Source organism: Heloderma suspectum, chromosome 3 (assembly GCF_057233095.1).
Source record: "Heloderma suspectum isolate Gila_16-S chromosome 3, 16-S_ref, whole genome shotgun sequence".
Lineage (NCBI taxonomy): Eukaryota > Metazoa > Chordata > Lepidosauria > Squamata > Helodermatidae > Heloderma > Heloderma suspectum.
Window position 1 is genome coordinate 90,372,886 of NC_139460.1, and position 13,860 is coordinate 90,386,745.

General features: G+C 44.8%; 1 protein-coding gene across 1 annotated transcript in view; it reads right to left on the bottom strand.

Annotated features, from left to right (window-relative positions):
* The window catches only part of DSCAM (DS cell adhesion molecule), a 534,028-nt gene that overhangs the window by 205,001 nt on the left and 315,167 nt on the right, over positions 1–13,860 (bottom strand). The window contains exons 6-9 of the mRNA XM_084843767.1: positions 12,222–12,497; positions 5,070–5,366; positions 3,878–4,153; positions 2,714–2,992 (exon numbers count right to left, since the gene is read on the bottom strand). Of these exons, the coding sequence (XP_084699893.1) occupies positions 2,714–2,992; positions 3,878–4,153; positions 5,070–5,366; positions 12,222–12,497 (1,128 nt within the window). The remainder of the gene's footprint in view (positions 1–2,713; positions 2,993–3,877; positions 4,154–5,069; positions 5,367–12,221; positions 12,498–13,860) is intronic.

A 13,860-nucleotide genomic window follows, 5' to 3' on the forward strand; every position in this document is an offset into this window, starting at 1 on the left:
GCTCCTGATTTCACATCTCCGGTGGGCCACTGGAATGATAAAAATGCATCTAAGTGATTGGATCTCAATCACTGCATTTAATTTTTTCATTGAAGTAGCTCTTCTTTGTATTTAGGCACTGCAGTTAAAAATGATGAAATAAATGTAATCATCTAAAGCAACTGTTGATGTGTTAATGAATGAGATCATTAAACCCTGTACTTTAGCCATTATTAAATTTGGTCATCACACCTATGGGGTCAATTTAGCTAGTTTAGGGAAACCATTTGCTGTGAAGTCTCTTGTAAAGAAATGCATCTCTGAAGATGTGCAGAGAGAGTTACACCGACTACAATGGTGCAAGGACAATGTTAAATAGTGTGCACATCTTTCAAAAGTGTGTTTCAGCACTTCCATAAAAATGGTAGCAAGGAAACAGCATTGCTGTTCAACATCCCCAAGATTATTAGTCATGTTTTACTTTTGAGTTGCAGGCGACATGCGCTGTTCATTTTCACAAAGGCAACTGAACTGTGCATACTCTCCATACTTTTGTGGGACATTCAAGACTCTGAGACTCTCTTCTTTGGGTGACTAACTATCAGACAATATAGGGCACCCAAAAAATACACAATGAAATGCACATTTCCACTAAATATATTAAGAGGTAATATATGGAGGAAAACCATTTTATTTTGATTTTGAGTCCGCATCTGTCTTTACAATGAAAACTGGCCCCAAGAGAACAGGCTGCTGATCTGGGCCAGCCCTCCAATGAGGCAGAGTGAATCCCCTCCTCAGGTGCCAGATAGCCCCCTGTCTCTGATGGAAGGGCCCCTGCAGATGCTGCCACCACTGCACCAGCCCCACTCACCCACTGTGCTAAATGCCACAACAGGAGAGTGGCAAGCAGGGCTCCTGGGAGAAGCAGCCCCCTCCCCGCCCCCATCTCTTGCTCTGAGCCCTCTCCCAAAGCGAGAGATTGGGTGGGCGGGTTCTCTGGAGAGGCCACCCATCCACCTGCCTCCCATATCTCTTGCTCTGGGAGAGTCCCCCAAACAAGAGATCAGCCACACAGGCAGCCTCACTGGAGAGCTGCATCAGCTGCACAAAGTGACCAACACACCTCTCTGGAAAGGCTGCCTGCCCAATCTCTTGCTCTGGGGAAGTCCCCCAGACAAGAGATCAGGTGGGCAGCATCTCCAGAAAGGTGCCCAGGCCCAAATGCTGTGCTTTGAGGTGTTCTCAAAGGCAGTCTTCAGGGCCAACGCACAATGTCGCACTTTCAGGAAGTACCCCTCAAAGCTTGGCATTTGGTCCTGGGCACCTTTCCGGAGATACTGCCCACCCAATCTGTCATCAGGTGGGAGGGGGAGGAGGTGGTGGTAATGGCTGCTGTGGTGCAGCAGTGGTGGCGCATGTCCTCAGGTGGTGGGACATCTTGCGTCATCAGTGCTGCTGAGTCACCTTCGAACAGCAATGGTCCAAGAGTTGTCTCATAGCTGCCTTTGCCCATTCAGCCACAATACACTTCCCTCTGGTTGTAAAAGTGCAAGGCAAGTGGAAAACTTAGGGTCATCTATGTCTTCAAAGAGCTTCACATACATTATTTTCTTGTAATCCTTGAATTTGTAATATGGTTGCTTTACACATCAGTGAAAACACGTTGCCCTATTGTTTATTTCAGCATTACTTTTCAAACATGTCTATTTTAGGAAGAGTCCCTAATTTGGTCACTATCTATATAATTTGCAGGAGAAAATAAATCTGTATTAAAACCCTATATTAATTAGCTCCTTGCACCTCAGACAAGAGGGGTCAGGATCTGGGGTCTTCTGGCCAGCTGTACTGGTGGTGTCTAAGAGCAGCAGAGAGCAAGCAAATAGCTCCTTCATCTGACATACTGCCATGGTGGCACAAAGCATAAGATGCTTGTGTCAAGTTACCATAGTTCAAGTCTGCTGGCGCTTTCAAAGTCTTTTAAAGAATGCTGACTGAAGCTGTAATACTGAAACCCTAAACCTATTTTTAATGTGGAAGTGATTTCCTATATACTACCTCTTTTACTGACCATCACGTTTGTTGGGGATGGGTGTGTGTGGGGGTGTTCATGTACATGCTTAGTGCATTTCAAATATAATAAGAAAACATGGCGGCCACAATGGGAGCACTGGCAACCTTCATGAGCAGAAGAGAAAGATGAAATAGATACTTGGCGTATCATGCAGAGAGGCTTTGTGAATGTGATTTGACTCATGGGCAGCCAGGTGAGGAACACCACCATAGCATCAGACGGCACCCAACAGCAGACAAGCTCAATATCTGAACTGTACATTTACAAAACAAAAGCCAAGACAGGAACATTCCCTTATTAGCAAAGCTTTCTTGCCAAGTAGCATACATCTGCTATTCTTCTGAAATAAAAATTGACAGACTCAAGTCTAAAGCACCATGAAAAATAATGTAACTGCAGTTCAAATGCCTTGAACCCAAAATTTCATCCATATCTGTATAGCTTCCAGCTGTACATTAAAACATTTCTTGATTGTTGATTAAGTTCATTTGCAACTTGTTCAGGCAGAAGAAAAATCACCAGTGTGATTTTTAAAAAAGATGACGATGATGTTTTACGTATTCATATATGTCAGTGGCTTATTTCTCCCATCAGTTACCATTTGAAAATACGCTGACTTCTATCTAATTGCCACCATTCAGATTAATTATATCCACTTACCTCTCACAATTAATTGGCTTTGGTGCTCCACAGCTGCTGCATCATTTCGAGCTATACAGGTATAGTTCCCATTGTGCATGAGGGAAAGATTAGAAATCCTTAAGGAGCTGGTGAAGTCAATGTTGTCAATGGTCACCCCAAGACTGGCTGGGATTGGCCTGCCATCCTTCTGCCAGGTGATTGTGATGGGCAAATCCCCTGAGACCACAACACATGGAATGAAGACTCTCTGCCCAATGGAGAACCTTGGAAATTCAAAGGGCTGGATAAAAGGCGGCACTGAAACAAAAAGGAGGAGATGCTATTAGTCAAAGTTGTGATGTGTTAACTTTCTTGAAAATTATTGAAAGTAAAGATTTCATCAACTAGTCAGTTGGTATGTAACAGGCTGAGACACAGAATAGTAAGAAACAAGTAGTTATAGAATATCCTGTATTTCAAATTTATCTATTGCCAAACCTCTAATATTATGGTGCTACTTGCAAAGTATCGCTTTTAATATGTTAACTGTTTTTATGTATTTTATTGCTGTGAGCCGCCTTGGGAGGGCTTTTGCCCTGAAAGGCAGCCAAGAGGTTTTTTTTAATAAATAAAAATAAATATTGAAGTTTTCCAAAGCAGGGCTTTAATGTCTTTGGTTCTCCTTGAAGTCGATGAGAATGAAAGGCACCTCCAGAAAAAGCTCAATTAAAAAAAATAGATTCAGGTTTTACAATCATAGGGTTGTTAATACTGCTCAATAAGTCAGTTAACAGAACATGGAATGAATGAATGAATGAATGAATGAATGAATGAATGAATGAATGAATGAGCTCAGAGTATTTAGGGCCACCTGACAAGGCTCAAACCTGATCCATCCCCAGTTGTCTATATGCCTGACAATATGTAACCTGACATGTTCCCAGATACAGCAACAGCTTCTGAACTTCTGCAATCAGTGCTTTTTAAAACCCATATGAATGGAAATTGCTGCTGTGTCTGGGGATGCACCAATCCATACATTATGTCTACAGTGCATTTGTGTTCCCAGGGAGAGTTGTGGGACACTTCATAGACAGGTACATTGAAATGCATAAATAAACCATTCCATAAACTATGAAACATGGCTATAACTTTTCATTCCCAACTCTACAGACACTACTTTCATTTTCATGTATGCTTTACCTTTTACAGTCACATGCACACTCTGGCTGGTGGACAGCTGGGGCTGAACCAGAACATTGCATGTGTATTCGCCTTCGTCCACCTCCTTCTGCACATCTGAGAGCTTCAATGTTCCATTGTTTTCAAATGCTACTTGACGATGGTTAAAAGGAAGCAGGTTAGAATTCTTGTACCACTTGATTGAGTAATATGGATAACCAATGACACGGCAGTGAATGAAGGTATCCCGCCCTGCTATTGCTGTGATATTTTTCATTGGTCGAATGCTTGCTGGACCTGTAAAGGTAAAAGGAAACTCTTGAAAATAATTTAAGGGTGTATTTAATACAGGAAATATTAATTTCTTCTAAATATAGGGGGGTCCATCTAATTGTTTTGTGCTTTCTAGTTTCTCTTTCCCAACCTGGCACTCTCCAGGTGTGTTGGAGTACAATCCCCATAATCCCCAACCTACATGCCCAAGCTGGCAGGGGATGCTGGGAGTTGTAGTCCAACACATCAGGCAGGCGCCAGATTGGGAAAGGCTGTGCTACACCTGGAGCAGACATGCTAATTAACTGCTCTGCTATGTGCTTCCATCACTGGAACACTCATGTGATAAAAGAAATCTGTGCAGAATTATAAATTAAAGGCTAGTGAAGATTTAATTAATGCCAGATATTTGGGGGCAGGGACCTACACTGAACCAGTAGTCTGGTATTTATGAAATCACCGAGACAGCAAATGTTTACTTTGATTTATGTATATATCATGATGATCAGTAGTATGCCACATAGAACTACAAATATAAGCTGCAATATTTTGTACATAAATATCTACAGAGGATGCAGGATCGCCAACGGAAGAAAAAGACATGCAAGCAAAATGAAAATAAAATAAAATCTACATATGTTGCAGGGAGGTGGGGAGCTGACTTGATTAGTACAGTTAACAGCTATAGAATAGACTGGCAGCAAAATCCTATGCGTGTTTACTTGGAAATAAGTTCCATCAATGGTACTTACTCCCACAAAAATGCAGCCTGAGTAATATAGTACACTTCCTACATGAGATTGCAGAGAAAAATGGAGACAGCATTAACAAATGTCACTCTTAGCGTTCCATCGCAAAGCTCAGCATACAGTAATCTTCTCCTTTACTACAATGAGATTTTGTTTGTTTGTTTGTTTGGAGGAGCTGATTTGACAAGCACCTCTTACGTTTATTCGAGCCTGGTACAGGACGACTCCAGCAGAGTTGTTGGCAGTACAACGATAGACCCCGCCGTCTCGGACCTGAGTGCTGGAGATGTTCAGGTAGCTGACCACGTTCCCTTCAGAGGTGATGATCTGGCTGATCCGGTGGTTGCCATCTTTGATGATGGGATCTTCATCTAATGTCCACGTGATTGTCGGGAGAGGAGTGCCCTTCACATTGCACATCAAGGAAACACCCTCACCTGGACTTACCACCTTCTCACTGAAGGCAGAAATTATTTTGGGAGTTCCGTCTGTAGAAGAAAAGGACTCTAAGTAAACTGGCATGCACACAGAGGAAATGCAGGGGACCAGCATTTTGAGAGGGAGGGGGGAACCCCTTAAGCCCCCATGGTTCAAGACAAAAACAAATCTAATTAATGGCATTTCAAAAAAGACAATTCAGCTTTATGAACCATTTTTTCCAGGGTTTCAATGTATCTTTTCTTTTTAATTAAAATGAGGTGTGTGTGTGTGTGTGTGTGTGTGTGTGTGAGAGAGAGAGAGAGAGAGAGAGAGAGAGAGAGAGGAACTAATCAAGAATAAAAATATCACATAACACCAGGGCTTTCTGCTTTCACTTTCTTTGTGGGATTAGGATGGGCTTCTTTACACAGGAGACACGTGGTTTGCACACAGCAGGCGCCTCCCTCCCCAGCGTGTGTGCGAAGGAGTGGGGGGGGGAGTCTTGCTTTAGTCGCTTAACTTGTGCTGTACTGTTTTCTCGCAGCCCTAGGCATACTTACTTGGGAGTAAGCCCCACTGAAGTCAATGGGACTTACTTCTGAGTAGACATAAGATCACACTACGTCTGCAACCTTCTGCACACTTACTTGGGAGTATGCCCCAATGAATTTAATGGGGTGCTCTGAATCAACAGAGGACACTGATTCTGAGCTTGATGGAGTGGGAGATCAGATCTGTTTCCTTTCATTCCAGGGAGGCGTTTTACTCTCCTCTCTCTCGATCGATGATCGAGAGACATGTGGTTTGAACTGAGGAAAGTCCGTCCTTGGCAAGTTCGTGGCACTAAGCTGGCATTATACACAGCCGATACGGCGACACTAACTTTTATTACTAGTTTATCTCTGATCTTTCTGAAAGCGCGATAAAGGGGAAAATGTGCATGAGGCGTCCTGGAGGCTGACAACATCACGTAAAAGATCTGCAAAATTCCATGAGCGACCAATCACAAGCATGCAATAAATTTCTCATGCAGAGACACCCGCTCTACACCTTAGCCAAGCCTTTCCACATTTTCCTTTCTGCCACTGTTTCTCAATTTCATTCACTCCAGTAACCTGACAATACTCCCATCATACTCCTCTCCCCTCTCCTACTACACCTGTTCCTCAGCCTGAATACTGCTCCTTTCTTTCTTCAGCTAACTTGGATCCATGATAAATCTGCTACCTGGCTCATAGATAATATGATGAAATGAACTGGATTGATTTGAGGAGGGGGCAAAGTTGAAGGCATTAACATATCAGAGGTACGTGAGAAGATCAAGACTCAGTACCTCCTGTCTCATCCTAAGCACTTTTTAGGCATTCTAAAACGAAGCATAAGAAACATGTGAGGAGGGGCAACCTGCTAACCCATTCCCTCCTGTCTCCATCCCCCTCTAGACTAGGAGAGCGACTTTTTGAAGTGTAGACCTTCCTCCGCCTGGTTTGGAATCCTGGAAATATGGCAGGTGAATACCCAAATAAAGGCCTTTTCAGCTGTCATGTGCAGGATCTGGAAGGGCCTCCCAAGCAGGCTCCATCTGGACCCTTTGTTGCTTGCTTTTAGATGGGCAGCAAAAGCAGTTTTATTCCAGCAAGCTTTTGCAGGGCACCTCTTTTACGCTGCATTTTAAACCGCTAATACCTTTTTAGATTGCTCTGTGTCATGGTGTTACAAGTATCTATGCCGTTTTCATTATTCTATATAGTTGTTTCAAGTGTAAGTATTTCAGTTTTGAATATTTGTTAGAGATACAGAGTATAAATCCTAAAAATCAAGAAATTAACAAACTAAAATCCCTCTCAGGTATACCCTGTTCAGTTTTCCGGTACCTGTGAGTACTGAATGTGTAACGGGGTTTCCAAGAATGTGTACAGCTAATCTTGCCCCCCAGAGGATGACGTGTGAGCCAGCCATGCTCCTGGATAATGCCTGCATAAGTCTGAAGGGGACCTTAATGTGTACTGAGATACATGTGGAGGGGTCCCTCCGCAGGGATGCAAACCCTAGCCGACCAGGATTCACATCTACATGGAGGGAGCCCTATGCATGTACATCTGTATGCACATGGACCTCTTTCAGACTGACACCAATTATGCATCAGCTGGGAGCATGGCTGGCACACTCAGTAGTATCGAGGGGCAGGGCTAGCTGGACATATGCAGGACCCACAGGTGCTGAACAACTGAAGCCAGCTTAGGTTGCAAAGCATAGGGTCGCTTTTCTCTGAACTGATGTAGTAGCAATGGATGCATTGACTGTGAGGCAGTGATACTTCAGGCGCAGTAGGTCATAAAAGGTAATCAAGTGCACAGATTCTAAGAAGAGCTTTTAAAAATTGAATTTGTTCAGGACTCTGCACACTGTCTTGCTCATATGACCACATCTACTTGTTGTACCAACAGCTTGCAGGGGAGACCACAACAGGGACTGGACATGAAAAAAGGCCTTCAAGTCTCAAAATCTTTTCAGAAATCTGCATAGCTAAAGTTAACCAGGAGCTAATTGCAGTGATGTCTGTCTGTCTGTCTGTCTGTCTGTCTGTCTCAGCTGCGGTCTGTTTTAGGCAGCACTTTAAGAGTAGTGTCCAGGAAAGACTGAAATAGAATTGGGACCAGAGAGTGCAAAGGTCTCATTCCAAATAAACTGTAGCTCACAATATGCCCAAAGGATATGCTTAGTGACTGTATATGCACCAAGCCTAGATGGCAGTGAAAGCATAACAATGGTCAACTGATCAGGGAAGCTGCACTCTTACAACTGCTGTGGGAAACACCAGGATTATACTGGAGTTTCCCTCAGGAGAAACAAACTCAAAACTCCTCTCTCCCAATATAACAATCTAGGGAATCACACATTTTAATTCCACCAGAGAGAGATCTAATGCCGAAGGGCAGTGGTTGACATATAGGAAGAGCTCCAAGTGGCCTTTGAATACATAGGCGCGCTCTGCTCATTCTGTGGAAGCTCACACCTACAACTAACTTATGGCCCTTTGGAATTGCTTGAGCTCTGGTTTTATTTCAGCTCAGCTCAAGATAAGACTGAAGCCACAGATCTTGCGACATGAAAGTGGCGCTCAGATTGCAAGCACCACACATCAGCAGTGGAGTGATGGCGTGCTCCATCTGCTCTGCACCATGATCCACAAGAGATGTCAATGTTTTGGTATTTTCTGCACACTAAAACATGTAAATATACCAGCAGGAGCATTTGGCTGGATGTATTCACGCATTCATTCTCTTTTTTTTCCCATTCTCACTTGATTCTGAAAAGTGAGGCAGTAGTATACCAAAAAGTTTGCATGCATGCCTCTTCCCCACACCCCACAAAAACCCAGAACACTTCCTACCCACCCCCTCTCTCTGTGCATTAGCACTGTCATCTCTCAGAAAACAAAAAGTGACATCCTTTTTATCCTGAATGGAAACTGACACATGACCAATGAATCAGGGAATGTGTTCAGTCTGCACCTCTGTCCCCCCCCCCCTTTTAAATTCAAGTGACAGTCTTTTTGGAGATGAAAGCGGACATTATTTTCCCAGCGAGACCCGAATGTCTTTGAAATCTTTCCCGCTGTCATTCTCTGATAACCTGCACTCTCTTGGCATCATTACAGATTATCAATATGCTCTTTAGGCTTCCTTAGTCACAGGAGATGGTTGCCGAGGTAACTAGGTCCAGGCAGGTAATCGCTCCTTGTTCTCCCCACACACCCACAACTACTCTAAAAATTGTGGCCAAACCCAGCCAGCCTCATTAACTCCAGACAAACTGATTGCTTTCCTCACTTTATTATGTGGAATGTGGTATCGCTTACTTATTACGATTGCCACAGCTTCAATGGACATACAACCAGAAAAGCAATGTCTGGGATGAAACATACATGACAGAACACAGGGACTTCTTTGAGTTTGCATTGTAAGATATATTTGTAACTAGGGACACTGTGTTGTCGTTTTAAAAAAATTAACAAAACACTCAACCCTTTATTTCTGGAGGACGGATACTAGGGATGTAGAAGAATTTCATTTCAATTTGTTAAATATCAGAACTTGCCCCATTCACACCCCCGAATGCGAGTGCATTTTTCAGACAAATCTGGCATATTCCCAAGTTTGTAATTGTATCCACAAAATGCATTCATTAGAAAAAAAGTGAACTTTAAAAAACATTGCATTATGGAAAAAAGTATGCATTTTCAAGCTGTAGTCAAAGGTGGGAATGCATTTGGGCACGCCCTTTAATAACATGCACCCGCAAATGACATGTCATGAGCATGTCTCCTCATTTGGATAACAATAACAAAAGCTCGCATTCGGGAATGAGAACAAGGTGGACCGAGCTTTGAGATGGAACTCTAAAAACCTTAACAAGCTCAAGCCTTGCTGATTCTCCCACCCCGAACAGATACTAGCTAATTTTCAGAAGTTTTTGTTCAATTCATGGCCCTATTCTGTAATTGTATCAAGGCTGCCCTTACTACTAAACAACCTCAAAGGGCAACCCTAGGACATCGCCTGAATCTGAACTTGAAGGCAATAGCACTTTTCAACAAGGGGCTGATCACAGCAATTCTCCTTTATTACCAGGGGAAAAAAGAAGGCAATCACAGCCTTGAAGAGAGATGGCAGATACTGAAGTCATTATTGGCCTGTCCTATGGGAACCATTTTTCTGCCATGTCCTGTCACATTATCATTTGCTTCCATACCATAATGTCATCTTGGTACCTCTGCTAGAACCAAGTGTATGGGCAGGCAGAGAAGGCAGGAGCACACCTTTCTCCTCCAGCCATCTATGCCACCAAAATGCTGGGCCTGTATGGGGTAGGTTTCATACTTCCCATGCTGCCATTAGTCATTTCTATACCTGGGACAGACACCCAATTGTTCATCCTCTTATTGCCAGGCCCTGGAATCCCATTGCACCTTCTGTGGGATGGTTGATAGAAGTAATTGGTAAAGAAGTTAAACATATAAAACATATAAAAGAAGAGTGAACAATGCATATGTGGGAGATTCGAGATAGATAAAAGGAAGTACTTCATAGAGCGCATAGTTAAACTATGGAATTCACTTCCACGGGATGTAGTGATGGCCACCAATTTGGATGGCTTTAAAAGGAGCTTGGAGAAATTCATGGAGGAAAAGGCTATCAATGGCTACTGCTCCTAATAGCTGTCTGCTACCTCCAGTATCATAGGCTGCTCCAGGTGTGCCCATGTATGCCAGTTGCTGAGGAACATGGGTGGGAGGGTGCTGTTGTGCTCCTATCCTGCTTGTGGGTTTCATGTGGCTGGCTGGTTGGCCACTGTGTGAACAGAATGCTGGACTAGATGGACATGATCCAGCATATGTACTTATATGTACATAATAGAGTAATGATACTAACATTCTAAGTACTGCTCAGAGAAATTGCCCCTGCTGCTTATTCCCCTAAATAGACAGCAATCCTATGTACACTTACCCATGATGAAGTCCTATTGAACACCATGGAACTTACTACTGATTAAGTATGCATAGGATTATGTGGTTAGTCAGCTCTGAAGCCACATCTCTCTCATTCTCACCCTTCTCTCTTCCCAGCAATACTCAATTGCTCAGTAAGATTTCCTGTGCTAGGCTGTGGACACCAAGCCAGTGAGAATCTGCAAGAAAGTTTCTCCGCCTAGCCTGCTGACTTCACTAAGTCTCCTGAATGCAAAGCTAACATGCAAGAAATAAGTGAACATGCTCATTCTGCACATTTCTGGCTTCTCATCTACCTATTCTGGCTTTTCATCTACCACCTTGAAAACATATCTAACTGTTCAAAACTGAACAGGAGAAAACTAGGGATGTCAGAGAATTCCGTGACGGATCTCAGTGAGGCTGAATGCCAGTGTATTCGGTCCCCCGAAATCTGTCGCGGAACAAAGCCCCTGCCCCCCCAACTCACGAAAGGCGCGCGGGACAAAGTCCCCGCTGCCCCCACCTCACGAAAGGCGCGCGAAACGGAGCACTTACCTGCTCCCGTCCGTGCTGCTTTGCGAATGGCGGCCGTCCTGCAGCCGCCATTTGCTTCCTCCTCTCAATAGCCGTGATAGGCTACGTAAATACTTACGTAGCCTATTACGGCTAACGCAGGGATGCCATTTGCGTCCCTGCGGAGGCCGTGATAGGCTATGTAAGCATTTACGTAGCCTATCACGGTGTGTGTGTGGGGGGAAACCCCAGCGTATGCAAATGGCGGTGGCTACCGCCATTTGCATACGCTGGGGGGTTTCCCTCTGCCATGATAGGCTACATAAATATTTACATAGCCTATCACGGCTCAATACAGGGACGTAAATGGTGGCGGCTACTGCCATTTGCGTACGCTGGGGTTTTTCCCTCTGCCGTGATAGGCTACGTAAATATTTACATAGCCTATCACAGCTCAATACAGGGACGCAAATGGCGGCGGCTACGACAGCCACCATTTGCGTCCCTGCAGGGCTGCCCAGCGGCTGGATGTCCGGCTGCAGGCGGCTGGAGCCAGCCAGGCAGGATTCCGGGGGGAGGGACGGAGCGCCTCACCCCCCGTCGAGGATTCCAGGGGGAGGGACAGAGCGCCTCCCTCCCACCGCGGATGCCCCTGCGCGGAGCCAGGTAAGGGATTCGTATATCCCTACAGTAAACATGACATAATTGGAACATAATTTTAACAACTGAGAACACATAACTTCTCTTTGGAAGTCAATTTGATATCCTTTGTCCAGGCTCCACCTAACATCGGCCCACCTACTTCAGATACGGTTTCCTTCCAAGATGTGATCACTCAGAGTAAAACCATAATATACATTTTTATAAAGAATGCTTCAAAGGTAGACAGCATGCCCTAGAACACACAATGACTGACCTTCTAGCACCACCTGAACATAGTCTTGTGCGGACATCTTGTCCTTGCGTACAAAACACTGGTACGCCCCACCATCGCTTTTGGCCATGCCGTCCATAATAAGGGTCTCATGATTGATTCCAATGATCCTCACATTGTTCCCAGTGTTGATGATTTCACCATTCCGGTACCAGAAGAGTTCATGGTCCTCAGTTCCAGTCACACTGCAGGACAAGGACACTTGACTGCCGACACTGCTCTTAACTTTTCGCGGACTAATTGTGGCTTTAAGAGGCTCTAAAGATTCAAGAAAAAAGGAAGGAGGCAAATAAGAAAGGCCCTTCAAAATAAGGAGCAGCACTAACAGATGAGCCCATATTAGAAATATGGCATGGCGAAAAGAGTAGGAGATGATCCAAACATACAGTGGATACGTACCAGGGAGCTGCAGCCAATTATGCCTTCCTCAGAACTGGCTCTAGGTTTTTGTGAGGTCTTGGGAAAGAGGCTGTGCTTATCCCATTTGGCTCCAAGACAAATGGGGGAGTGGAGAAGAGAGAGAAAGAATGCCCTTGTGAATGAACCATGTGCTTTTGCTAACCACTCCATAACCATAACCTGCTTGACAACATCTGAGATTAGGGGAAGGGGCTTCCAAGGCAAAGGCTGTTACTTCCAGACAGCACATCTCAGTTGATTTGAACATTAAAGAGAAAGTTCCTAATAGTCAGACAATGGAACCAATTTCTTAGGGAGGTGATGGGCTCTCCATTGCTGGAGATATTCAAGCAGAGACTGGACAGCCATCTGTCAGGGATGCTTTAAACTGCATTCCTGCACTGAGCAGGGGATTGGACTCAATGGCCCCTTCCACCTCTATGATTGATGCCTGAGATTGCACCAAAGATTCCTGATGATACAGATGGGAAATCCTAATGATAATAATAACCCAATTGTACTGTGAATGGGTGTGTGGAAGAGAGTAGATCTGGGGGTCACCAGAGGACTACTGAGTAGTGCATTTCACACAATGAGGGGGAGAGCGGGGATGTGGTTGTTAGCTCTAGAGATGTATGAAAATTTCATCTTTGCTTGCAAAATATGTGAGCATACACCATTCAAAGCTCTGAATGCAAGCATAACCATATGTCCACCAAAAATATTCACAAATTATCGAATACACGTGCACGTCCTTCTCATAGGGATGGCGGAGAATTTCTCCCCGAAACTTCAGGGGGCCGAGCGCCAACGTGTTCGGCCCCCCGAAGAAGTTTCGGGGAGAAATTCTCCACACCCGCCTGCCCCCGCGCCCCCCCCCGGGACGGGACTTACCTTTCCCGAATGTCCCTCCCAGCGGCGGGTCCGGCCGGCGGTTCGGCGGGTCCGGCCGGCGGTTCGCGGGTCTTCGTCAGGGGCGGGAGCGGCAGCCGGTCTTTTGATCGGCTGCCACCGCCACCATTCCAATAAAAGAAAAAAAAAACGCCCCCGTGATAGGCTACATGACGATTAACGTAGCCTGTCATGGCTGACTTTGCAGATCTAGCCGTGATAGGCTACGTTAATCGTCACGTAGCCTATCACGGGGGTGTTTTGTTTTTTAACTTTTTCTTTTGCGGCCGGGCGAGGCGAGGCGCCTCCTCCCCGGCCTGAATTTCAGCCG